Source organism: Poecilia mexicana, unplaced genomic scaffold (genome assembly GCF_051168715.1).
Source record: "Poecilia mexicana isolate PSO_F unplaced genomic scaffold, ASM5116871v1 scaffold_2, whole genome shotgun sequence".
NCBI lineage: Eukaryota > Metazoa > Chordata > Actinopteri > Cyprinodontiformes > Poeciliidae > Poecilia > Poecilia mexicana.
In genome coordinates this window covers 51,571,880-51,599,293 of record NW_028263371.1, presented here as the reverse complement: position 1 = coordinate 51,599,293, position 27,414 = coordinate 51,571,880, and the positions used below count along the sequence as shown (strand labels likewise).

The window sequence follows — 27,414 nt, the reverse complement described above, 5'->3', positions numbered from 1 at the left end:
TAAGGTTTACAAAACTCTTGGATGGTTTACATTTAAACCTTTAATAAGGTGCATGCCATTCTTGTTTCCACCAAGAATGGCATGCATTAAAAAGGACTGAAACTGAAATCGGGTTACTAAATGCTGTATCCAGGTAAGTCAAAGAACACATACCATTAACTCAATGATTAACACTTTACAGCTACCTCATTTGGGCATCAGTCAATAATGTCGAGCACTGATTTGTAGCCATGGTTTAGACCTATCATTATCTTTAAAGCAAATCCTTCCCTTCAAAAAGCATAAGATAAAGACTGGCAAAGGGGCATTTCACCCTCAAAAAAGGTAAACTCACAAAAGGATAAAGTGATCAACAGACAAGCCAGAAACAAAATCTAAAATTAATTGTTTATTCCACTTTAAGTTTTCTTAAATGTATCTGTCATTATCTGACATTATTTAGCTAAACAGACTTAAAATAATCAGAGACCACATTTTATCACACAGACGCTTCCATCTCGGTACGGACAGAAATCTGAGGTATGTACCTAATAAACTGGCTAGTCAATCTGCATATAATGAAGAATTAAAGCCACAGAGTCAGCATATAAAATCATTTGTAAGAGGAAAAATGTTTTAATAGGATTCCACCGAATCGACCACTTGATCGATCAGATCATATGAAGACTCAATTTCCCAGAGTTCTCTGCGGCTCAGCGCTCCAGGCTGGACCTGTGGGAGCTGGCAGTGTTGTGTTCAGCATCCTGATGGAGAGACGCTGACCGGAGCTCCGAGTCTCACCGGAGAGCTTCATCCGTCTGATCCGTCCACTGTGTCCGAACCGAACCCCGGTTCCCAGCAGGTCCGACGTTGGCCTGTCTACTTCTCTCTTACTGTCTTTGTTGTTGCGGACTGTGCGGGGATGGAGGTTGCGGAGTGCGGGGTGTGCGGGGTGAAGGTGATGTGCCGCTTCAGGCCGCTGAGCGACTCGGAGCGGAGCCGCGGAGACAAATTCATCCCCAAATTCAACGGAGAGGACACGGTGGTGCTGGCGGTGAGTCCTGACCGAACCGAACCGAGCAGAACAGAGCCGAACCCGTTTACCGCACAGACACGCCCTCCTGCTGTGTCTGCGCGTGCACGTGTGTGTCCGCGCTGCAACAATAGAAACAGAAAGAAAAATTTAACAACGTTAAACAGATGCTGCTGATAGTTTAGTTTGTTTAATATGAGGTTGTACCCATGATTGAAACCAAATCTTAACTGATAATTAGATTTTTCCCCCACTTTGAGTTAGAAGAAGCGGCTGAATTGAGCTTTATGCTAATTCATTCATTTCCTTTTACTAATAATCACAACATTCAGTTAAAGTTCTGATTAACCGGTTTGATGCTCTCATATGTCTGAATACATGAAAGACGAAAACAACCTATTGGAGTGTATCCCTTCCTGGACAGCTGAAAAAAATAAATACATTCTCTTATTTTTATATTAAATAAACTACAGTCATTTTCAATCTGCTGCTTTCAGCTGAAACATCCAGAACTAATTGGACCTGAGAGTTCAGGAGTGACTTCTGTTTTAATGAATGGCTGACCCAGTTCTTCAAGTTTCAGGGAAAAACACAAACAGAAAATAACGAGGCAGATATAAAACAGTTTTAATGACAAGACTCCACAGGAGAGCAGTTTGTGTATTATTGAGTCTCTCTCCACAGCTGAATTTTTTATTCAGCTTGTTTAGAAAGTTTTACAGAAAACAGTTTCTAATTATATCCTTCCATCCAAAGTCTGTGGAGGGAGCAGCTAAGATCTGCTGTTTCAACAGAAGGAAACTTTTTCTCCTCCACTAATCTGGCTTAGGAATGAACTTTCTAACAACTGCATGGAGCTAAAATAACCAACGGCGAATATTCATGAATTTCAACATGGATTGAGCTTTTGGCATAGCCAGTTAGAGTGAATACTTGATATACAAATAAGTCAGTTTCCTCCAAAAACATATTGATTTCTGGTTTCATTCAGACAAAAAGGGGGGATGGAGCCTCTGAAAGACCTCATGGGAAATGACCTGTTACCATGACAGCAGGTGGGGGCTGACGGAGGTCATGTGACCAGCAGCAACAGATCAAGAAAAAAAAAATATTACTAAGAGATTCAGATCCATGGAGTGAAAATAACTGAACAGACGTTGAACTCACTGTGAGGCTGGACTCACTGTGAGGCTGGCTGTGTGTGCGCACACACACACGCATGTACGTGTGTGTGTTTATGTGAGAGAGAAAAAGAGTGTGTGTGTGTGTGTGTGTTTATCTGTGTGTGTCTGGCATCGTTCAGCAGCAATCATTTTTCTTCCGTCTCATTGGTCCAGTCATCTCAGCCGTCTCCCTGGGGATGCAGAGATGCAGTCACCATGACGACAGGCATCTTATTGAAACAGACAGACCTGCAGCAAGAAACCGACTCAGGATCACTAAATGTAACGGATGGATTGATGCTTTGGGGCATTGAGACCCGTCTTTATTGACAATTTGTGTCGCAATCAAATAAGTTAGAAATCATCACTTTGTCTTTTATTTTCAGGTATTTGCATCTGAATTTACTAGAACAGAAAACTGAAATTATTAAAATCTACCAACAGAAAGATGCTGGTTTTAAATTTAACAAACAAATCCAAGTTAACTGATTTAGAGTAGCTTACTGATCAGTTTATAGAAGGAAAGAAGATTTTAAACAATTTGGTTCTCTCTGCTGACTAAAACCACACTTAGCTTTATTTTACAAAAGAGTAGAAAAGGGAGTCATAAACTCCACACTTTAAGTTGAAATTGATCAACTATACTTCCTTTTATAGATGTTTTTCTATTTTACTCTTTCTTTTGCTCATTTGTGTCCTTATCTGAGTTGTCCAACATAAAACTGTCTATTTTAAAGTAGATATAATATTTTAAATTTAGTTTTCTCCCTGTCGGAGCTGAGAGGAGATCATTAAAGTCTGTCTCCTACATTTCCACACATCAATCTGGGCCTTAAGCATGAACTTTAGATGTCCTGTTAAAGAACATATCACTGAACTTCAGCTGTGGGTAGTTTTATCAGATGATCAGAGTTTATCTGAGTTCGTGAGGTTTAACCTGGATAGTCACGCCTGCAGTTCTCCGTCGTGATAACCTGCTTCTGTTTCTGTTGTTTTTGTGGTTCCATCTTCATTTGCCTTTTCTCTGCCTTAAATGGTTCATCCTTGTTAAAGAGAAATGTTCTTACTCTGCATCACTACATCATGTGAAATTGATCTGCTTGATCTAAAGACAGGAAGAAGAGGCTCACTGCTGGTTCTCTTCCATTATCATAACTTACTTTCCTCTTATTTAATGTGATGCTGTTTGGCGTCAGCGTTCTTCTTCTGTGCCTGTTGGTCGCTTTGGAGTGGGAAACCGTTCGCACAGAAGTCTGACCGCAGTGGCATTTAATTAGAAATATGAACCACCCAGCAAAAAAAAAATGGATTTCAGCAAAAAAAATTGGAATTGATCATCAAAACCTGCTGTGTCACCGTAGCCATAGTTACTTGAATGTGTTATAAATGGCATTATGTGCCTAAGAAGTGTGTATACATCCTCTTTAAAAACAGGATCTGGTGCATCACTGCTCTGCGGTCCTGTTGTGTCTTGGCCTTGCATTCAGCAGCCAGATGGTCAAACCGTCTGTCTTTTATGGCTTCACTCTGCCCTGTGTTGTAAAGTCAGCTGACCCTTCAAATTTTAACAGTGTTCATGCTGCCATTTCCCTGTTTGGAGGCTCAGAGGAGAAACAACTGCAGGGTGACTTCACCTCCCCACAGAAATGTTGGCCATTTCAGAAAATACACAAAAACAAACAGATGTCTCGAATGACCATGCGAGTATCCCACATAGCTGTTCCATAATTAGATAAATAATTATTATCACCATCATATAATTCAAAGTAAACTGTGTGTATCAATTTGGTGTAACTTGGTGCCCATGAAGTAGTTCTAGGCTGCAAAGTGTTTGGTGATTCTTGCTTTATACCAATCAGTCTCTGTCATTTGTTTTTTTGAGGTCTGCTAAGTAGATCATCACTTGTTTGTTACAAAGAAGCTGTGATTCTCCTTTAAAGAAAGTCTATAAAATCAATCTGTATGTGTAAGTGTGTTATCGTGTTAGCTCAAGGATAGAACTGACCGTTGACTTTTCAGTGGCAATATAAGAAACATAAGCAGCTCTGTGCCTTTTTGTATACACTTTCAAATGTATTTGAACTTTTGGGCATAATTATTGTTAAGGTTCTTCTTTATTGTTACCCAAAGTTAGACTAATCTATATGTGGAAAATTTAAAGGTCTGCTAAAAATAGAAAGATGTTGAGCTAACATAGCAATTAAATCTAAAATAATAACTGATTTATTTAAGTGAGATTTTAGCAGCTAGCTGGCATATATATATATATATATATATATATATATATATATATATATATATATATATATAATATATATATATATATAAAATTCCCTTCTCACCCTCCGCGGGTGGTCTCTTTCATCCTCTGAGCTCGGGTCCTCTACCAGAGGCCTGGGAGCTTGAGGGTTCTGCGCAGTATCTTGGCTGTGCCTAGAACTGCACATTTCTGGACTGAGATGTCTGATGTTGTTCCTGGGATCTGTTGTAGCCACTGCTCCAGTTTGGGGGTGACTGCCCCGAGGGCCCCGACGACCACAGGCACCACTGTGGTCTTCACCTTCCAGGCCTTCTCCAGTTCCTCTCTGAGGCCCTGGTATTTCTCCAGTTTCTCGTGCTCCTTTTTCCTGATGTTGTGGTCACTTGGTATTGCTACATCCACCACAACGGCTTTCCTCTGTTCTTTATCCACCACCACAATGTCCGGTTGGTTCGCCATTACCATCTTGTCTGTCTGGATCTGGAAGTCCCACAGGATCTTAGCTCGGTCATTCTCCACCACCTTTGGGGGTGTTCCCCACTTCGATCTCGGGGCTTCCAGTCCATATTCTGCACAGATGTTCCTGTACACTATGCCTGCCACTTGGTTATGTCGTTCCATGTACGCTTCCCCTGCCAGCATCTTGCACCCTGCTGTTATGTGCTGGACTGTCTCTGAGGCCTCCTTGCACAACCTACACCTTGGGTAGGTTGTGCAAGGAACCCAAGACACCTTGGGTCTTGTCTGGTGTGGTAGATCTGAGCCTCTATTGCTCTGGTGTTTAGGCCCTGTTCCTGGGCGGCCAGGATGAGGGCCTCTGTGCTGTCCTTGAGTCCAGCTTTCTCCAGCCATTGGTAGGATTTCCTGATATCAGCCACTTCAGTTATTTGTCGGTGGTACATCCCATGTAGGGGCTTGTCTTCCCATGATGGTTCCTCCAGCACCTCGTCCTCTGTTCCCCATTGCCTGAGACATTCGCTGAGCACATCGTCCGTTGAGGCTTTGTCCTTGATGTATTTATGGATCTTGGATGTTTCATCCTGGACAGTGGCTCTCACACTCACTAGTCCTCTGCCTCCTTCCTTCGGCTTGTGTACAGTCTCAGGGTGCTGGATTTGGGGTGGAACCCTCCATGCATGGTTAGTAGCTTCCGAGTCTTAACATCCGTGGCCTTTATCTCTTCCATTGGCCAGCTAATTATTCCGGCAGGGTATCTGATTACTGGTAAGGCATAGCTGTTTATTGCACGGATCTTGTTCTTGCCATTGAGCTGGCTTCTCAGGACTTGCCTTATTCGTTGGAGGTATTTGGCTGTGGCTCCTTTCCTTGTGACCTCATCGAGGTTGCCATTTGCTTGTGGTATTCCCAGGTACTTGTAACTGTGCTCTATGTGCTCTATTCCCTCTCTTTGTAACCATCCGGCCACACTTCTCTAGTCCGAATGACATCCCAATGTCATTGCTGTAGATCCGTGGAGTGGATCAGTGAGTCGATGTCTCGCTCGCTCTTGGCGTACAGCTTGATGTCATCCATGTATAGGAGGTGACTGATTGTGGCCCCATTCTTGAGTCGGTATCCGTAGCCAGTCTTGTTGATGATTTGGCTAAGGGGGTTCAGGCCTATGCAGAACAGCAGTGGGGACAGAGCATCTCCTTGGTATATGCCACATTTGATGGACACTTGTGCAAGTGGTTTGCAGTTAGCTTCAAGGGTGGTTTTCCACAGCCCCATCGAGTTTGCAATGAAGGCTCTTGGAGTCCTATTGATGTTGTACATCTCTAAGCATTCAATGATCCAAGTGTGTGGCATTGAGTCAAAGGCTTTCTTGTAATCAATCCAAGTGGTGCACAGGTTGGTGTGTCGGATTTTGCAGTCTCGGGCGACTGTGTGGTCTACAAGGAGTGTTCAGGGAGGTTGCAGTTGTGGGACGCCTCCCTTTCCCATATGCCTTTCCAGTATTGTTCAGTCTCCAGCCTTGGTGGGTCTGCTCTGCTGTTATTACCCTGCCATTGAGAGTACACTTTAGCTGGCTGGGTGGAGAAGAGCCGGTTAATCCTCCTGGCTTCATTCTCTCTTGTGTATCTCTTTAGGCGGCTGGCCAAGGCTTGGAGCCTTTGTTTGGCAGTTTCGAGTGCTTCAGGTATGGGCATCTGGCTGTACTTCTTAGGTACTGATCTTTTCATTGCACCTCTTTGGGATGTCGAAGTAACCATTCTTCCCACAGTCTTTGCATGTAGCCCCTCTGACTAGGGTTACTTGAGTAGTAGCATTCCAACAGATCCATGTTTTCATCTCTCGCCCATTTCCGTCTTGTTCCAGTAGCCCATTTTTCATCAAGGTGCTCTGGTTCCCCAGCACCTGACGCAGACCTTGTTTGGCCGGGCGACGTCTGAGCCGGCATGTCGTGCTTATCAATGTCTGTCATGGTATGAGGTAGGCTATATAGCTCCAAGGGTCTTGCCTAAGGACCCACACTGCACAGCTCAGTTTCACTGTTGTAACTGTTTGCAGCCTGGATTCGAACCCGGATCTCCCGGGTGGAAGACTGGTGACTTAACCACTGAGCTATACAGTCAGCTTTATATATATATATATATATATATATATATATATATATATATATATATATATATATAGAAAGAGAGAGAGGAAAGAAAGAGGTATATTGATATCGATATATAGATGTTCATACATATCTATATATAGATTTATATATATATAGAAAGAGAGAGAGAGAGAGAGAAAGAGGTATATGTTTAAATATACCTCTTATATACATATTATATATATATATATATATATATATATATATATATATATATATATATATCAATATCTATATTGATATATAGATTTATATATATTTATAGAGAGACATATGTATAAATAAAACTGGTATATAGATTGATATCGATATATAGAAATACATACATATCTACATATAGATTTATATATATATATATATATATATATATATATATATATAGAGAGAGAGAGAGAGAGAGAGAGAGATTTATATATATATTTATATAGAAAGAGAGAGGGAGGAAAGAAAGAGGTATATTGATATCGATATATAGATGTTCATACATATCTATATATAGATTTATATATATATATATATATATATATATATATAGAGAGAGAGAGGGAGAGAGAGAGAGAGAGAGAGAGGTATATGTTTAAATATACCTCATATATATATATATATAGATATATATAGATATAAATAGAAAGAGAGAGAGAGAGAGAAAAGAGGTATATTGATATCGATATATAGATGTTCATACATATCTATATATAGAACGAGAGAGAGAGAGAGAGAGAGAGAGAGATTTATATATATATATATATTTATATAGAAAGAGAGAGGGAGGAAAGAAAGAGGTATATTGATATCGACATATATATGTTCATACATATCTATATATAGATTATATATATATATATATATATATATATATATATACATATATATATATATATATATATATATAGAGAGAGAGAGAGAGAGAGAGAGAGAGAGAGAGAGAGAGAAAGAAAGAGGTACATGTTTAAATATACCTCTTATGTATATAATATATATATATATATGTATATATATATATATATATATACATATATATATATATATATATATATATATATATATAAGAGAGAATTTTAGAAGTCTAATCTGATACAAACTGGGAAAAATTTAGAAAACTATCTTTCTGGGCAATCAATCAGAAAGCCCAGTACTTGCAGTACTTCACCGATGGCTGTTTCATTTGTGTTTATCTCGATTGCCCAGAAAGATAGTTTTCTAAATTTTTCCCAGTTTGTATCAGATTAGACTTCTAAAATTCTCTTTTTGTTGGTTTTCTGAATTTCTGTTTCAAATTAGAAATTAACATTTTACAATGGATGAAGATGTGTACTGATGTTGTTGAACGTGGGGGAAGCCGGAGCACCCGGAGTGAACCCACACCTGCACGGCGAGACATTTCCCACCGTGCAGTCCTGTCTTTTGAATATTAAAATGTCCAATTACAAACAATAGTAGCTTTTTTTTCCAAATACCACCAATCACCCAAAACACACGTGTACTGATGTTGAACGTGGGGGAAGCCGGAGCACCCGGAGTGAACCCACACCTGCACGGCGAGACATTTCCCACCGTGCAGTCCTGTCTTTTGAATATTAAAATGTCCAATTACAAACAATAGTAGCTTTTTTTCCAAATACCACCAATCACCCAAAACACACGTGTACTGATGTTGAACGTGGGGGAAGCCGGAGCACCCGGTGTGAACCCACACCTGCACGGCGAGACATTTCCCACCGTGCAGTCCTGTCTTTTGAATATTAAAATGTCCAATTACAAACAATAGTAGCTTTTTTTCCAATTTCCGCCAATCACCCAAAACACACGTGTACTGATGTTGAACGTGGGGGAAGCCGGAGCACCCGGAGTGAACCCACACCTACACGGCGAGACATGTCCCACCGTGCAGTCCTGTCTTTTGAATATTAAAATGTCCAATTACAAACAATAGTAGCTTTTTTTTCAAAATACCGCCAATCACCCTAAACACACGTGGTCCCGCCCCCCTTTTAAATCTAATCTACTTTAGACTTCAGTTGATGTCTAAAGTCAACTGATGTCCAGCATCCATTTATGCTGGATGGACTTTGCATCTGTTTTTGAACCGGCGTAGAGATGGTGGAGTTAGAGCCTTTTTGATTCGTTTCCACAGTGATGTCTTTTTCTGGGGGTTCTCTTCTTCTTCAGAAATATTGTTCTCCTCAGCTGACTCTGCTTGCAGTTCTAATTCCTGAGGTAGTGTTGGGACTTCATCTTTGTTTAATGTAACCTTTATTTGTGGAGGCGATGTTTTCTGATTTTCCATTAGACCACACTCCTCCTCTGTGGAAACTACATGAAGTATTGTCTCAGTTTGTTCAGGAGCAATCAGGGGGATCTCAGGTATTTTTTCCGAATCTGGTTTTGTTGTCTCAGTGATTTGGACCAAATGTTGATCTGTCTCAATCGAGTTTACAACTGTTTCCAGTTCAGGTTTTTCTTCAGTCATCTGCTGTTCTTTAGCGATCTCTGTTTCTATTGTGTGAATCTCGTTTTTAACGAAGGCTGTCTGATCCTGAATTGTTTCTACTGTAGAAACTACTTGTTCTATGTTTGCTCCAGAAACGTTTTCCTTACAGAGGCTCTCCAGTTCAGATGCATCTCTCGTTGCTGCCTTTGTCTTGATCTTGCGTTTAGATTTCTTTGGTCTCTTTATCTCATCCTTCCGGTCTCCATTTTGTTGCGCTGTGGAGACCGTTTCTTCTTCTATCACCTGCAGTACTTCACAGATGTCTGTTTCATTTGTGTTTATCTCGTTTTCAATGGTCTCTGCCTGGTCTCCAACTATTTCCTGTACTGAAAGTTCTTTTTCAATGTTTTCACCAGAAATGTCTTCGTCATTGACAGCTTTCAGGTCAGATGCATCTCTCGCTGCTGCCTTTCTCTTGCGTTTAGATTTCTTTGATCTCTTCTTCTCATCCTGGTGGTCTCCATGTTGTTGCGCTGTGGAGACCGTTTCTTCTTCTATCACCTGCAGTACTTCACCGATGGCTGTTTCATTTGTGTTTATCTCGTTTTCAATGGTCTCTGCCTGGTCTCCAACTATTTCCGGTACGGAAACTTCTTTTTCAATGTTTTCACCAGAAATGTCTTTGTCATTGACAGCATTCAGTTCAGATGCATCTCTCGTTGCTGCCTTTCTCTTGATCTTGCGTTTAGTTTTCTTTGATGGCTTTGTCTCATCCTGGTGGTCTCCATTTTGTTGTGCCGTTGAGACCATTTCTTCTTCTGTTACCTGGAGTACTTCACCGATGGCTGTTTCATTCGTGTGAATCTCGTTTTCAATGTTCTCCACCTGGTCTCCAACTATTTCCGGTACTGTAAGTTTTTTTTCAATGATTTCACCAAAAATGTTTTCATTACCGACAGTTTTCAGTTCGGATGCAATTTTCGTTGCTACCTTTGTCTTGATCTTACGTTTAGATTTCGTTGATCGCTTCTTCTCAACCTGGTGGTCTCCATTTTGTTGTGTTATGGAGACCGTTTCTTCTTCTTCTTCACCGGTGTTTTTTTCTTTCGTGTGATTCTCGTTTTTGATGTTCTCCACCTCGTCTCCAACTATTTCCGGTACAGAAACTTCTTTTTCAATGTTTTCACCAGAAATGTTTTCATTACCGACAGTTTTCAGTTCGGATGCAATTTTCATTGCTGCCTTTGTCTTGATCTTACGTTTAGATTTATTTGATCGCTTTTTCTCAACCTGGTGGTCTCCATTTTGTTGCGCTGTGGAGACCGTTTCTTCTTCTATCACTTGCAGTACTTCACCGATGGCTGTTTCATTTGTGTTTATCTCGTTTTCGATGGTCTCTGCCTGGTCTCCAACCATTTCCGGTACTGAAACTTCTGTTTCAATGTTGACACCAGAAATGTTTTCATTACTGACAGCTTGCAGTTCAGATGCATCTCTCGTTGCTGACTCTCTCCTGGTCTCATCTGTAGACATCTTGAACACTTTGTTCTGCCGATCCTGATGTCCGTTCATTTTGGTTTCAGTGGGTTGTTTTCTGAGCAATAAAAACAGCTCAGTTTGGGTGGAAATGGTTTTATAAACTGGTTCCAAGTGAAATCTGTTGTCCAGCACATCCACCTCTGTTTGCGTTGATATTGTTTTACGGACTGGTTTCAAGTGACATCTGGTCTCAGGCACATCCATCTCCGTCTGGACTGAAGCACATTGGTAAACTGGTGAGGTGTCTTGTGATTCACTCTGAGTCTGAACAGAAACCATAGTCTTCTTCCTCTGTCTTCTCTCTGAGAGTAATTTTCTCGTCAGATCTTTTTGCTGTTGAAGTTTAGCGTTTAGTTTCTGATTTACATCGAACATGTCATCGAGCTGTTGCATTAAGTATTTCTGTACTTCCATGTGTTCCAGTTCAGACTCCTTACATTTGACTTCACACATACGTTTTGCTTGACTTGTATTTTCTGGAGAGTGAGGCAAATTCTGGATTTTGGTTAAACCCTCTCCTTGAATCTTTCCTTCTGTTTTATCAACAGGAACCTCAGTTAAGTTCCCAGTTTGGATGTTGTCCATGGGTTTTCCCAGAGATGGATGTTTCTCCCCTTTTTGATCCAGTGTCTCCTTTTGTTTCAAGATGGATTCTTCTGTGGTGATCAGCTGTGTTGTAGAAATTACAGTATTCTCGGAATAATTTTTCTTTTTCAAGGAAGCTATTTCATCATGTTCTTCGGCCGGCATTGAAACATTTTTGGTTTCAATGTTCTCAGCAAAAAAACTTATATCTATGCAAGGTTCTGATTTGGGGAAAATTTTCCACAATGGCTTTTTTCCACTGCTGGAAAAAGCTCCCTGATCATTTTCTTTTTCTGGCAGAGGACCGTCATCGATATCACTGTTTTTAGTAAAAAACGTTAAATCGATGCAAGCATCCGACTGGGGGAAAGATTTCCACAACAATGGCGTCTTCTTATTGCGCTTAGTCTTTGGCTGTTTTTCCCCTTTCTGGTCCATTTTCTTGTGTGTTTCTGTGACGGATTTATTTTCGGTCACCGGCTCTGTTGCAGAAATCACAGTGTTCTTAGTATTAATTTCCTTTTTCAAGGAATCTGACTCATCACGTTCTTCGGCCGGCATTGAAACATTTTGGTTCTCAATATTCTGAGCAAAAAAACTTACATCTATGCAAGGTTCAGACTTTGGGAGCACTTTCCACAATGTCTTTTTTTCGCTGATGGGCAAACCTGCCTGAATACTGTTGATGTCACTGTTTTCACAAAAAAACGTTAGATCTATGCAAGCATCAGTCTCAGGGAAAGATTTCCACAACAGAGGCATCTTCTTGATGCGCTTTGACTGTTTTTCCCCTTTCTGGTCGACTTTCTTCTGTTGTTCTGTAACGGATTTCTTTTCAGTAACTGGCTCTGATGTAAAACTAACAAGTTTCTCTTTGCAAATCTCTGTCGTAAAGGAATCCTCCTGATCATCTTCTTCTTCAGGCAGAGAAGTGTCCTGATTGATAACATGTTCAGTGGTGGTCTTAGAGGACTCTTCCTGCTCTGGTTTTTCCTCCAGTATGGAGATCGATTCCTGTTCCAGTGAATCGTCTTCTTTTTCAGTATGTTCAGCTGAAGTCTTTTCGTCAGTGGGGGCATGTTTCTCCAACCAGATGTGAAATGGAATCATTTTCTTCTTGTTCCGCTTCCTCTTCGGTGGCTGTTCCTCAGACTTGGAGGGCTGTTCTTTCTCTACTATGTCGACTGTCTCCTGCACTCCAGCGATGGACTCTTCTTCACTCTTCTTCAGTGAATCATTCTGCTTTTCAATATTACCTGCAGAAACCTCTTGATCAATAGGGACATGTTCCTCCAAACAGGTTTTAAGTGGTTCCTGGTTGTTCTCATTGGACTCACTTTCAGGTGACTGTCCATCCCCTTTTTGATTTACTTTTTCCAGTGCGTTGGTGCTCGATTTATTTTCAATCACCAACGAAGAGTCCTGCTGTTCCATATTTTCAGCTGACATCTTAAGCTCCTCAGCTGCGTGCAGTGCCCACCAGACTGCAAATGGCATCTTTTTCTTCTTGCGCTTGGGTGGCTTGGATGGCTGTACTTCCCTCTCAACGATGTTGTCGGATTCAACTTCTTCGATTGTACGCTGGTTGGACTCCATTGTAACTTTTGCTTGTGGTTCTAAGATAAATAACTTCTCTAGAAACTCAGTAGATTTCAAAGTAGAAAATCGTACTATGAACTGCTAAGTAACTTCTCAAGAGTAACGTATCGACAACGGCTGCTAACAGGTTGTGATGAAGGTAGATGGATTTGAGGAGATTATATAATCGCTGGTGATGTCAGAATTCTGTCTTTGGAGTTATATTGTGATGTCACATTGTGATGTCACAGTTCCATTTGATATTCAGAGCAGGCTTGTCTGACGGATTTTTTTTATGAACACGGCGGATGCGCGCGCAACTTGACTGCAGAAAGAGTAGGCAGGCTATTAAACTGTCACTGGTTGCCATAGTTACCCACCATTACCTGGTTGTTTGAGAAGGACTTCGCTGCAGTAAACAGAAAGGGTCGGGGACAGACCACTGTCAGTCTCACACCTTATTTGGAAATGGGACCATTGCACTCCGGAATTGAAGGGGGGCGCTATTTCCTATATTATCTGTGGTCTCCCGTTCTTATTGTCTTTTGAAATCTGGGATATAGCTTCATCTTTAAGAAGGAGTTTTATTCTCAGCATGTATTTGAACTTCTGTCTTTTATTTACTTCAGAGCAGCTCACAGTTTTTAACAAATTCCATAGCTTTCTGTGTACTTCTAAATCTGCTCCTAAATTGCACCTTTTCTGGCCTGCTACTGCCTCTAGTGGCGTGGGGTGGTAGCACAACTAATTTAATTACGTCATTAAATGAGAATACCACAAAGTCTTTATTTTATTATTAATTCTGGCATTACCTCTGGTTCAGGGCACCTATGCGTTGCATACAGTGCATGCCCACTTTATGCGCCACTGCATGATGTTTCAGGTGAGTTTTGGTCCCTTGACTGATGACCGCAGACATTTGTAGGTTAGAAGTCACCAATACTCAAACCTGATTGGCTCTGAGCAAATGATGGAGGGAAGATTAGGGGAAAAAACGGAACAATCCACAGTAGAGAATGAGGGAAACACAGAGAAAAATGTTTTTAATTGACTGATTTCATCTGCAGTCATCGTTTAGTTTGTTCATGGGAGCTCAGATCATTCACCGTCATTGAACTGTTTAATCTGATTCCATTATCAGCGGCTAATTAGTCATCAGACTCTGAGGCTTTAGCTGACCTCTTCCTCTTCATCATCTTCATCAGCCCCTGTGACCCAGACCAACATATTAAAATGTGTTATTACTAGCCTGTAGCAATGCCTCTCCTCAACATGAGAATGTCCGTTTCACTTGACTGGCTATATAAAAGTTTTTTCTCCCAAGAAGCTGAAATAAAAATCTGTTATTGATCAGGTAGTGAATCACAAAGGGATCCACTGCTGCTCCTTTAGTGACAAACTGCTGCATCCTGAATGCACAAAGGAGCGTTACCATAGGTCCTTCCACCAAGTTAGACTCTATAACCATCACTGATCCAATCAAACTCAGTGTTTACATCCATGGTGGTATCTGGACAACTTCACTGTTGTGCATGTTTTTTTTATTGTCACTATTTGTAAATAGTCTGTCTTTTAATGCTCAATATGCACGTTTTGTACATTTTTAAATAACTAACTCAGAGGCACATTCCTCTGGAATAGAGGGTTTTTATAACTCCAAGGTATGTATGTAGAAATATTGTGCTTACTGTATAGTATTTTATTTGTTATTCTGTTTTATGTATATTTTGTATATTTGGGTTTTGCTGTTTTTATTTGTTGTTTTCTAATGTGTGAGTTTTTTGCCGTCCTGATGTTTGAACCAGTCAGCCCAGAGGATTTCCTGTTCACAGTGACTGTAGTTTGTGTAAATCTTCTTCTGTGTTGCTCTGTGATGAACAGACGTCAGGAGGAGTTTGTTGGTTTGACGCTGCAGGAGTCACAGTCTCAATCAGAAACGAGCAGCGTTCCTCCTGCAGCAGCATGGAGGCTGCCGTTTGGTGATAATACGTCAGTCTGTAGAGAAGCCTTGAAGCAGCAAACGGTTTCTGTCTCTGATGGAAGATCTGCTCACTCCAGTTGGGTTCTCTCAATTCAAGCTGCCACATGTCTCAACCTGAACCAGGTTTTATTCAAATATCCATTTAAACATCTCAATCCTAGTTACAGCATCTGAACAGAAACCTGCTGCTGTTCTGGTTCTTCTCTGTTAATAGTGAAATATAAACTCTTCCAGCTTTTTTTTATATATATATATATATATATATATATATATATATATATATATATATATATATGGTCTGGTCCTTAAGGTTTGTTGTTCTGTAAACAGCCTGTCCATCCTGCAGAGCTCCAGGACAGAGCTGACTGTCTCTCTGTTTACGACTTGATGCTCATTCCTGTTTGCTGTACATAAAATACATAGAAAAGCAGCTACAAAACCAGGGTCTTATCTGGAGCCAATTAAAATGCACTTGTAATATTTTTAGGATTTTAGATGTTGGGCTTAGTGAAGGGTCTAGTTTATAGGAAAGCATTTTTCTCCAGTTCAGTTTTATAGTTCAGCTTTTATAAAGCTTAAAAGAAATCCACAGAAAGGCGTGACATTCCTAAAGGTCTTTTCCAAAATAATATCAGCAAAAAAACACCAAACTAAATTGCTCATGCCTGACTAGTTGTGCGATTTTGGTTCAATGCAAATATCCGGTTATTTGTGCTCATTAAGTCTCTTTATGATTGCGTAAGAAAATAGATTTGCAAATTACACATTAGTAATTTGAAAACAAGACCTGGTTCAGTCCTGTAGTTTGAAGAGATTTTCATTATTTCTCCTTTTTTCATTTGACTGTTTTGAGGTGACATTTGTGAATCTGTTGGCTGCTGATAGATCTTCAAACTGTCCTCTGATCAGTTTAATGCCAGCAGCTTCCAGAGGTTTTTATAAGGCTGTCAGCAGCAAACACACAAATACTGATGGACACATGAAGACATGTTTGATGCACATAAAAAAGAATCCGTTCTGTTACTCTAAAACCTGATAGTCAGTCTTATGTGTGATAAAAGTTAGAGATAAAATATGTTATAAAGGTTACATGTGTGAGAAGCTTTCATGATAGAATCCAATAACTGTACATGTGAATCTGGTTAGATTTGGTTTTATGATGTGAAAGTTAGAAACTGAAAAGACCTGAGAGCGACGAGGATCTAAGAGCTCTGCAACAGCCTGAAACTGATTTGTTTGACAGCTTTTTCTCTTTTTTATATTAACCTTTTTATTGAGAAAACATACAATATATTTATTGTAATCAATGATGTCAAGGTTTATGAAAAGTCAGACAGGTTTGACCTACTCCGTCCACTTTGAACATATTTTGTAGAAAGTTTCTCTCTGCACTTTGACAGAAAAAGACAGTCTCTCCAAAACATGAATTTCTTTGAGAATTTTTTTTCTGTTTCCTGTGTGTCAGCGTAAGTTTGATGTCTTTTATTTTGACAAAGTGCTTCCTGCGTTTCAGGGGAAGCCGTATGTGTTCGACAGAGTTTTTCCTCCGAGCACTGAACAGATTCAGGTGTATGACACCTGTGCTAAGCAGATCGTCAAAGGTGAGGCTGGTCCCGACCCATATATAGACATTATGATGGCAAATATTATCAACATTTCTTTTGTTTTAAAGGGAAACTAGATAATACAATATAGTATTTTATTCTATTGTTTGATGTTTGTGGCATTAAATTAATAGTTTGTATCTTTACTTGGTGTTTCAGACGTGTTGGGAGGATACAATGGAACCATCTTCGCTTACGGTCAGACGTCGTCAGGAAAGACTCACACCATGGAGGTCAGTGTGTTGTTGTGTGAGTAACAGATTATGTTTGTTTGTCTTTGTAAACATTATTTTTTGTTTTTTTAGGGGAACCTGCACGACCCCCATATGATGGGGATCATCCCCAGGATCTCCAGAGACATCTTTGACCACATCTACTCCATGGACGAGAACCTGGAGTTCCACATCAAGGTGATCCAGCTCACGTGAAAACACCTTAGAATAATAAAACTCAGCACACTTTGTGTTTCCAATCATGTGTTCATATGTTATGATCCTCTCTGTCTGCAGGTCTCCTACTTTGAGATTTATCTGGATAAAATCCGAGACTTGCTGGACGGTGAGACATTTCAGATGTTTCATTTTTTAAGGTCAAAGAACTCGTGAACATTTTCTGACCAAAGTTTCATGTTTCAGTGTCAAAAACCAACCTGGCTGTTCATGAGGATAAAAACAGGGTTCCCTATGTGAAGGTACCTCAGTCTTCTTCTTCAGTCTTTTTCTAATCACTTCAATTCATTTAGCTTGTAAACTGAGGTCTGTAGAGTCCTCGCTGACACTGTTTGGTTTCTAAAGAGTCTTGGATTATTTCAGGGACATCGCATTGGGGTTAATTTCCTGACATACCAAAAACTTGCATCTGTCTCAAATGTTTACTTTTTTAAAAATAATCTTTCAATAGAAGAATGAACTTATATTTTTAGGATTGACTTTCAAACCTTTCCAGATTGATTCTAATGTAATTGTGTGTATCTTTACCTTTCAGCATTGTGTTAACCCACAACTGTCTGGTCTGGTTTAAATATTGTTAAATTGCAGATAATAGAGTTGCATGTGTTTAAAGTTTTCCATGCTCTCTGCCAGGGTTGCACTGAGCGTTTTGTGTCGAGTCCTGAGGAGGTGATGGACGTGATCGACGAAGGAAAAGCTAACAGACACGTCGCTGTGACTAGTGAGTATTTCACTGCATATTACTGAAACATTGTTATCACTGCTCCATCACTGCAAATACAAGCTTTCTTAGAGTCAGAACAGAATCATTTCTGGTGTTTCTGTCTCTCCAGTATTTAAACTCTGAGCTGTTCCTGTTGTATTTCCAGCTGACATTTCTGTTCTTCACCTGTCTTCCTCCTGCAGACATGAATGAGCACAGTTCTCGCAGCCACAGCATTTTCCTGATCAACATCAAGCAGGAGAACGTGGAGACGGAGATGAAACTGTCTGGGAAGCTTTATCTGGTCGACCTGGCAGGCAGCGAAAAGGTCAGACTTCTTCAATGTTTCAGAATTCAAATATTTGTGTGTGTTTTTTCTACATTTCCCTTCCTGACATTTTGATGCTTTTGTTCAGGTCAGTAAAACTGGAGCTGAAGGTTCTGTGTTGGATGAAGCGAAGAACATCAACAAGTCTCTGTCTGCTCTTGGGAACGTCATCGCAGCACTGAGTGAAGGAACGGTGAGAAAAAAAAATCACATTACGTAGGTCAGAACATTATACAGGCCAGGTAAACGGAGAGAGAAACAGGCAGACTGATTTACATGCTGCTGTATGAGGAAAAGAGTTAGCAAAAACCAAAAGCAGGCGACACAGAGGTTACTACAGTAACATTTGAAATGGGGAAAGAAAACTGTAAACATTAATACCTTAATGATTTGGTTGCCTTCCTGTCTCTTCATTGTGATTGATCCTCACAATAAAGGTACAGTTCACTTAGTTTGTTACCACTTAAGCATGACTTTCAATGTCAGGGTTAGTTCAGACAGATCCCTCAAAAAAAAGAAGCTTGGTTATGTTGAACCTGCTTCATACTATAAGAGTCAGTGTTACAGACTTTAAAACAGATTTATCCTTCAGTTCTTGATCATAATTGAGGTCACAGCAACAAAAAAAATAGATTCTAGATGTTTCTGACATAAACATGACAGAAAGGAACCAGATAATAAACCTTCATGGATCACATCAGTGTATTATGTGTCTAAATGTAGAAAACCCACGTCCCGTACCGAGACAGCAAGATGACCAGGATTCTGCAGGATTCTCTGGGAGGAAACTGTCGGACCACCATCATCATCTGCTGCTCTCCATCTGTTTACAACGAGGCTGAGAGCAAGTCCACCCTCATGTTCGGTCAGAGGTAAATCCACAGGTTTCCCCTTTAGTGTTCAGGACAAACAGTCTGTTAGTTGCAGCTCTGAAGGATCAGTTTGAGATCTGAGCAGCAGGTAAATCCTAAACCTGCAGGTAAATGTTTCTGTGTTAAATCTGTCCTGTGTGGTTTCATGTTTCAGAGCTAAAACCATAAAGAACACAGTTTCTGTCAACCTTGAGCTGACTGCCGAGGAGTGGAAGAAAAAGTATGAGAAGGAGAAAGAAAAGAACAGAAGTCTGAGCATCATGATCCAGAAACTGGAGAATGAGCTGAAGCGCTGGAGGAAAGGTGAGGAAAATTTAAAGTCTAACCAAGTTACTCCTGATAATTACTCTGAGTTGAAATCGTGTCGCAATGATGGTGGAGACGTAAACATTGGCGGCTAATATTGGTGAATTAGAGATCATTTACCTTTGCCTCCACAGATGCTGAAAGAAGAGGTTTAGAATCATTTGATTATTTCCACAAGATTGAATGTTTTTATTGGTGTATTTGAATGTAAAATCTGTAACACGTTCATCAACATGAGTGACTGAGATTAAATGTTTTCAAACAAAGCAAAAATACGGAGTTGACAAAAATTATGAGCTATCAAACAGTTGAAACTAGAAACTGCACAAAAAACTGGGAAAATAAAAATGTTAAGAAACTTTGTATTATGAATCTTCACTTATTGTGGAAGATATTCCAAAAAAACCACCACATCTCCAATGAGAGTAATCTGTGTTGAGTTTTCATCCAGCCCTGCTTCCCGCAGTGGAAACATATCTGGGAAATGTTCCTGCTGTGGAAACGCCTGTTAGTCATTGCTGCACTGTGTTAGGACGCCACCTGGTGGCTTTCTCTATTAATTTCAATTTAAAAGTATTAAAATGGATTACCATTATAGAATTATGCATTTTTTTTAGTATTTAAGATCAAGACTATCAACTTCAATTGAAGTGTCAGAGCTGAAAATGCGAATCTTAGAAACTGTTGACTCTGTTTTTATACTAATTGTGATAAAAGGAAAACTTTATTCACAATGAAATGATCCTTCTTAGTTTCTCCAGAGCTAAGAAGGAAAATATTTCTTTTCTTAATAACAAAGTATATTCAGTGACTCAGTTGACATTTTAAATTAGCTTTATTTTTTTTCCACATGTTGATATTTCTTTTATTTTTTAGTTCAGATAAAAGCTAAAACCATCATTATTTTTGGTGCCCTGACTCCCCCTCAGTAAAGCCCAAGCTGATGGTGGATTTCTGACTCTTTCTGATTCTCTCCAGGTGAGTCTGTACCTGTGGAGGAGCAGCTGAGCAACAGAAGCAAGAAGATCAGCACCGAGGCGCCAGCGGTGATCGAGAGCTTAGCCCCGCCCACCGTGCCTCTGTCCGAGGAGGAGAAGGGGCAGTACGAGACGCTCATCACCAACCTCTACCAGCAGCTGGACGACAAGGTGAGTCTCACCTGCACCTGCAGCAGGATGATGATGATGATGAAGACGGAAACCATAAAACTGCTGACTCGTGTTTCAGGACGATGAGATCAACCTGCACAGTCAGACGTCTGAGAAGCTCAAGCAGCAGCTGATAGAGCAGGATGAGGTGAGTTCCCATGATGCCCCTGTTCTGCTATCGTTCTCCTCCGCACCCCTGCTGACGCTCTGCTCCCACAGCTGCTGCTGTCCAGGAGCCAGGACTACGAGCGTCTGCAGGAGGAGCTGAGCCGGCTGCAGAGGGACAGCGATTCAGCCAAAGAGGAGGTGAAGGAGGTGCTGCAGGCGCTGGAGGAGCTGGCCGTCAACTATGACCACAAGAGCCAGGAGGTGGAGAGCAAGACGCGCTGCAACGAGCAGCTGAACGAGGAGCTGGCTCACAAAACGGTGAGTCCACAAACTGAAGCCTTGTGTTGGCTGGTTGTTGTCAATGAGCTCCAAGTCATTCAGGCTGAAATTCCTAAAACTTCTCATGTAATATTTGCACTTCAAAGCTTTAAGCAGCCCAGTAGGTTGCTGTGAGATGTTAGCTGTTGTTCCATGATGTTCTGTGGTTGCAGGCGGGTCTGGAGGCCGTTCAGAGGGAGTTGTCCACCATGCAGGAGCTCAGCACTCACCACAAGAAGAGATCTGCAGAGATCCTCAACCTGCTGATCAGAGACCTCAGTGAGATCGGCAGCGTCCTCGGAACCACAGAGCTGAAAGCTGTGAGACCCTCCTGCTGCTCTGCAGGCAGACATCCAGCTAACAGCTGACTGACTGCTTCCTGCATGTTTTAATGCTTTCTCAGATGGCTGAGATGAGCGGCGTGATGGAGGAGGAGTTCACCACGGCTCGTCTCTACATCAGCAAGATGAAGTCTGAGGTCAAGTCTCTGGTGAACCGCAGCAAGCAGCTGGAGGTCAGCCTGACGGAGAACACCGGCAAGATGGAGGTCAACGAGAAGGAGCTGAGCGCCTGCCAGCTGCTCGTCTCTCAGGTAACACACACCTGGTTGTATTGTGTTAATTGTTCTAACTTTTGACATCATTATTGCTATTTCACCTTATTTTGTAAACTTATAATGAATGTCTTTAGCTGTAAGAGACAACAGAATGTAACTATGGGAGAGCGTCACTATTTGTTGTTAAAAATAAATAAAACTAAGTTAAGACTAAAACAGAGCAGCCTGCAGTATTATCTGCAGAAGGTGATGCTCTCTCTCTCTCTCTTGCAGCCTGAGGGAACCACAGAACTCGCTGTTTCCTTTTAAGTAGCATCTTATTTCTCTGTGGCTCCTCTGACTTTACTTGCAACATCTCTGTTACTTTAAATAGTTCAATTTGAATCATCCAATTCCAGTCAACAATCGATTTCTTAGTGCATCTTTAATTATTCCCCATCAGGACAAAGCTGCTTTTCCTGGCATGTTAATAAAAAAAAAATGTGAACTTTTTAAATAAATTATTTCTCATAGCAAACTTTAACCTTTAAGGAAGTGAAAATTTGATGTGGAATCAGCAGAGCTACAGCAGGAACTCCAACTGTGTGAATGAGTAAAGCATGTTAGAGAGATGTTTGCTTATGAATCATTTCACAAGTGTGTGTGACCAGAAAACAGCAAAGTGTTGCTGCCCTGGCAGACCACCCTGCCAGGGTTGGTGTTTGTTGTTTTTCAGGTTGCTGTTGTTTACATTGTTGTTGTTTTTGCAGCTTCAGGCCAAGTTGGAATCCCTGTCTGCCGACCTGCAGAGGATGGAGCAGAAGAAGAGGCAGCTGGAGGAGAGTCAGGATGCTCTGATGGAGGAGGTTGCTAAGCTACACGCTCAGGGTCAGGGTCATCACCATGGCTACAGGAGGTCCTGCTCTGTGACTGGACAAGAGAAAAACTGTTGTGTGTGTTTTCAGGTCAGATGCATGAGCTGACGGTGATGGACAAAGAGAAAGAACACATGAGCAGATTAAAGGATGCTGTGGAGATGAAGGTAAAGAGTCTGAGATCGTTGAAGGTTCCTCAGAACAAGAGATGATCGAACAGATAAATGAAACGGCTTCATTCAGTCTGTCGCCTCTCTTCAAAAACTCAGTTTGATCTCAGTTATCAATATTTTCACTTTAATTAGTCAGTGATTGTTTCTTAGTTGTATTCATCATTGACACAAATTTCCAGCTGGTTTCCTTGAACATTTAATAGAGACACCAGGGCCAATTTACAATTATAAGAGTGAGAGTTTTTTCTCACTTTCTTTTGTAAAAAATAAATTACAAATGACAAATTTTCAAAAAGTTGCTTTTATTTTAATCATCCCTTCTGTGAGTTGTTAAACGGATTATTAAGGCCAGGCTATGACAAGTTTTATCCATCTATGAGAAATTAATCATTATATTAGAATAAAGATGCAAATTTACCAGAAACAACTTATTAAAATTATGATGAATAAAGTAGTTTTATGATGAAAACGTTTTGATTCTGATGTGATCAGTTTGCATGGCTGTAACATCTTGCTGTTTATGATAATCTGAAGTTGATGTGTTAAAATATTCAGTGTTTCTATTAGGCATTAAGTGTTATCTGTAAATCTTTTACCAAGATATAACGTCACAAGATGCTCATCGTTCCTCATTTTGATTTTTTATAATTTTCTGTGTTAGAGTTCTCATAAAATTATTATTTCATTCTCCTAATATTATCATTTTATTCTAGTAATTAAAACAAGTCTGGTCCTAATATTCCACTGCATAATTTGCCTAAATTCAAAATCCAAATTAACAGAAGTTGTAAAACACTGTTGTCAAACAACATGGTGGGTCCTAAGTTCACTCTGAAATATGGAAACACAAGACAAACATCCAGATTTTCCAAAAATAAAGTTTTCAAAATCCAAAAAATTAATCATTGGATTAGATTGATTATTATCCACCCCTTTGTGACACGTTTAACCAGGAAACCTGCTGCTGCTTTGTGCTCTGCAGAGAACGTTGGAGGAACAGATGGAGAACCACAGGGAGGTTCATCAGAAGCAGCTGAGCCGACTCCGCGATGAGATCGAGCAGAAGCAGAGAGACAACGACCTGCTCAAAGAGTACCGACTGTTTTCACCATTATTACTTATCAGTTCAACCAAATTATAACTCCTGAGTGATAAAGTTTCATTTTCTATAACAGGAGGTTCTGTGTTTATCTCTCAGTGTGAATCAGGCTCTGCAGCTGGAGAACAGAAAACTTCAGTCTGACTTTGACAAACTCAGAGCCGAGGACCAAAACAAGGAGCAAAGACTCCAGAAACTGCAGTAAGTTTGTCCCTCTTTGCTTCCTGTATCAGGAGTTTGTTTGGTATCCTATGAGTTGAGAGTTACCGTTTGTTTATTCCATCTGCTTGTATTCAGGTACATGGAGGGAGAAATCTAACTTAAATTTAGTTTGTAATGTAAGATGTTTTATTGAAATTGTCATGCTGTATGTTGGTTTTTGGGTCACCGTTCTGTTTTACTGATGTGTTTATATGCAAACTGTTTTCAGCTAAATATTTAGTTCCACCTTATGAGAACTAAGCGGGATTAAAAACAACAGACAGTTTCTCTTTTCTTAAATTCTCTATAAAATTGGACATAAATCTTTTCTCTCTGTTTCGTGAAGCCATTCAGTGTTCACTCTGCAGTCTTCTGATTTCATTTCAGGTTTCTGAATGAGAAGAGAGAACAAGCCAAGGAGGATCTGAAAGGCTTGGAGGAAACTGTGGTATGAGTTTTATTAGTCCATATTAATTTATTTGCATTTTTAGTTGACACATGTTGAGGATCAGAGATCTGAAAATGACTGTTGTTGTTTCACAGACCAAAGAGCTGCAGACTCTGACCAACCTTCGGATCCAGTTCATACAAGACATCACGTCTCGAGTCAAGAACGTAAGAAAAACACAGCAGGTTCTGACCAAGCTCAGGTTCTGACTGTTTAACAGAAATCATGTGAATCTGTAAACGCTGTTACAGATAGATCAATTGTTTCATATTCATGCTGTTTAAAACATAAATCTGATCCCACACTTGTTTTTCCACATTATTTCATGAACCTGCAGGTGATTTATTTTCAGACGCTTCTTTTGAACTGACCTCTAACAATTAAACATTTCTTACTTAAGTATCCATCTTTGATAACAAAAGTTGTTTCAGGACACTTTAGAAAGATCAAGACCATCCAGTAGTAATTCCAGTCGGATACGACCCAGAATATTAGTGTTTGTTGGATTTAAGTCATCGTCTGTTGAACAGAGCTCAGAGAACGACAACGACGAGGCCGGCGGCAGTTTGGCCCAGAGGCAGAGGATCATCTTCTTAGAGAACAACCTGGAGCAGCTCAGCAAAGTCCACAAACAGGTGAGGTATCACCGCACAGCGGTCATCCGTTCTATGTTTGTTTATTTGTCTGTATTGAACGATTTCAATAATTATCAGTGGATAGCTTCAAATTAAAAATCCTATTCTATGGTAGCGCTGGTAGACTGAAACACTGCATTAAAAATAAACACTACTAATATCTAAGGAGATTCATTTTTAAAAGTTTCAATAAAGCTAATGCAACGTTTCCTTAATAATGTGTTAAATGCATAAATAAAATAAATACACTTTCTTAACGAGCAATACATCAATGTACAAAACCGATCTGCAGGATTGTTTTTGGATTCAAATATGTTTTAGTGTAAGAATTCATTTTTTCTTGTAAAGTTCCTTTATAAATATAGTGAATTGAATTAAAGCTTTAGATCTGTGATGAAGAGTCGCGCCTGTTTCATCAGTTTCATAACAAGCTGCAGCAGATTAAATTTAAGTCTCCGTCTTCACAGCTGGTGCGGGATAACGCAGACCTGCGCTGCGAGCTGCCCAAGCTGGACCGGCGGCTGCGGGCCACCGCAGAGCGAGTCAGAGTGCTGGAAACGGCCCTGAAGAACGCCAAGGAGTCGGCTCTGAGGGACCGCAAACGGTACCAGCAGGAGGTGGACCGGATCAAAGAGGCCGTCCGGTCCAAGAACGTCTCCAGGAGGGGGCACTCTGCTCAGATTGGTGAGAACCGCAGCCTGCAGAAAACTGAATCTGTAATCTGAAGAGTGTGATCTCAACTGAGTCACATGGTTCCTGCCTCCATGCAGCCAAGCCAATCAGAGCCGGGCACCAGTACCACCACTCGTCCTCCTCCCCATCCATTAAACCCACCGTCAGAGGAGGGGGCGTGGCCTCCAGTCCTCGCCATCACTCCTCCCGACATCAAGCAGCTCAACAGCAACAACAGCTTCAGTTCCCACAGTGAAACCACCAGGGACTCCAGGTCAGTAACAGTTTGACCCAATCAGGACTGATGGCTTGGCTTTCAGTCAGGTCCAATAAATGAATATGAAGAAAAATGAGGAATTAGTTGGACTGTAATTACTCCATTTAATATTATTTTTTCCCCTTTTATTTAAAAATGTATGACTGTCTGTCTTTACAGGTAACAGCTGACTCTGGATCAGTTTTTTTGTTTGTTTCTGAAGATCTTTACTCAACTCTCCTGTCATCACCATTCTGCCTTTACAGGAAACACTCATTTCCTCAACTTTCCTCTTTAACAGCCAATAATATCTTGATTTGTTTTCTTCTGTCAGAAAAACAAAGCTGTTTGTTTTACTTCCTGTGACTCTGATCCATTCATTGAATTCAATTTGTCTTTCTGCAGTATTAAAACCTGAACTTTAGAAGACAGTAGCCTGAAGCTTCTGCTGCTTTTTTTCTTAAGTGTAACCCAAATAATGCACTTTGATGCATCAATGTGCTATATTTAATCAAGTTTGAACTGTTAGACACTTTCCTGACAAAATTGAGAAAACAGAGTATTTTCACCTCAGGTCTGATTTTTTTGTATTTCTCCTGATTGAAAAACAATATTAGAAATGACATTTTTGGGATTTTTGAAGCAGTCTTTTCCTTCCAACAGCTAATAATAATAATAGTAGTAGTAATAATAATAAAATAAAATAATTAAATAATAATGCTTTTAAATTGCAATATAATTAAAATAAACACTGCCTAGTCATCTGATTTTAATTGTATTTACACTATATAAACCTTTTCGGAAAAAAATTACCTCAAATAATTTCATCTATTTGCACATCATTGCTTTATGAGTTTGCAGTGCTATAATAATTGTTTTTCAATCATTTTTGCTGCCCTGTCTTGAGTTTCAGTTGTTCTTTTCGTGAATGTTTAAACTTACTAGTCCAAGTGTTGGCCTTTTTCAACATTTTATATTTTATTACTGGACATTTTGATACTTTTTTATATTAATTTTTAATTTCGTTGTTATTGCTGGAGAATTCCTCAGCTGCTCCTGACAGTTTCTACAGACATTACGTTTCCTTCAGAGAGATTACAGTAAACGAAGTTCACCAAAACGCATCATGAGCTGGATAGTGTCCGTTAGACCTGTGGTGTGTTTATGTCTGTGGGATTCAGATGTTATGGAAGTGTTGTGCTGTATTTGCTATTTCTGGTATTTGTAGTCACAGTCACTGATTTTCAATGATTGTATTTATTTTACTGTATTTATTTCACTACCATAATTGAACTATGTCTATTCTACTGTAATTATTGAACATTTCTGCATCATGGCATTATTTTAAAGTATTTTTTTACTGGATTTAGATTACTATTTATTTCCCTGTAATGTTTAATCATTTAATGTTTGCAATATTTATTTTCACCTACATATTGTACTGTATTTTCAATTATTTTCTACATTTGTATTTTACTTGCTATATTTATTTTACTTAATTTATTTTAAACTAATAGCTGATATTTCTAT

General features: G+C 40.0%; 2 protein-coding genes across 2 annotated transcripts; one reads left to right on the top strand and one right to left on the bottom strand.

Annotated features, from left to right (window-relative positions):
• Positions 1-660: 660 nt before the first annotated feature.
• Positions 661-27,389, top strand: LOC106908438 (kinesin heavy chain-like). Its single transcript, XM_088002380.1, has 26 exons — positions 661-1,033; positions 16,668-16,755; positions 16,918-16,991; positions 17,064-17,168; positions 17,268-17,316; positions 17,394-17,449; positions 17,841-17,928; positions 18,114-18,238; positions 18,327-18,431; positions 18,962-19,110; positions 19,265-19,413; positions 20,395-20,564; positions 20,644-20,712; positions 20,784-20,990; positions 21,164-21,310; positions 21,394-21,582; positions 22,296-22,413; positions 22,491-22,567; positions 23,556-23,665; positions 23,772-23,873; positions 24,261-24,321; positions 24,417-24,488; positions 24,852-24,956; positions 25,424-25,640; positions 25,727-25,902; positions 26,065-27,389. Exons 1-25 carry the CDS (start codon positions 902-904, stop codon positions 25,882-25,884), a joined length of 2,922 nt encoding a protein of 973 aa, XP_087858506.1. The 5' UTR covers positions 661-901; the 3' UTR covers positions 25,885-25,902; positions 26,065-27,389.
• LOC148160910 (uncharacterized) lies at positions 9,094-13,191 on the bottom strand. The gene has a single exon (XM_088003703.1). The coding sequence runs from the start codon at positions 13,189-13,191 to the stop codon at positions 9,094-9,096; it is 4,098 nt and encodes a 1,365-aa protein (XP_087859829.1).
• Positions 27,390-27,414: the final 25 nt, after the last annotated feature.

Bases quoted from the DNA above. Each gene is read 5' to 3' on its own strand.
- LOC148160910 (XM_088003703.1), bottom strand. From the start codon at position 13,191: ATGGAGTCCAACCAGCGTACAATCGAAGAAGTTGAATCCGACAACATC.
- LOC106908438 (XM_088002380.1), top strand. From the start codon at position 902: ATGGAGGTTGCGGAGTGCGGGGTGTGCGGGGTGAAGGTGATGTGCCGC. The intron at 18,432-18,961 runs GTGAGAAAAAAA...GTCTAAATGTAG, and splicing joins CAGCACTGAGTGAAGGAACG to AAAACCCACGTCCCGTACCG. The intron at 21,583-22,295 runs GTAACACACACC...TTGTTTTTGCAG, and splicing joins GCCAGCTGCTCGTCTCTCAG to CTTCAGGCCAAGTTGGAATC.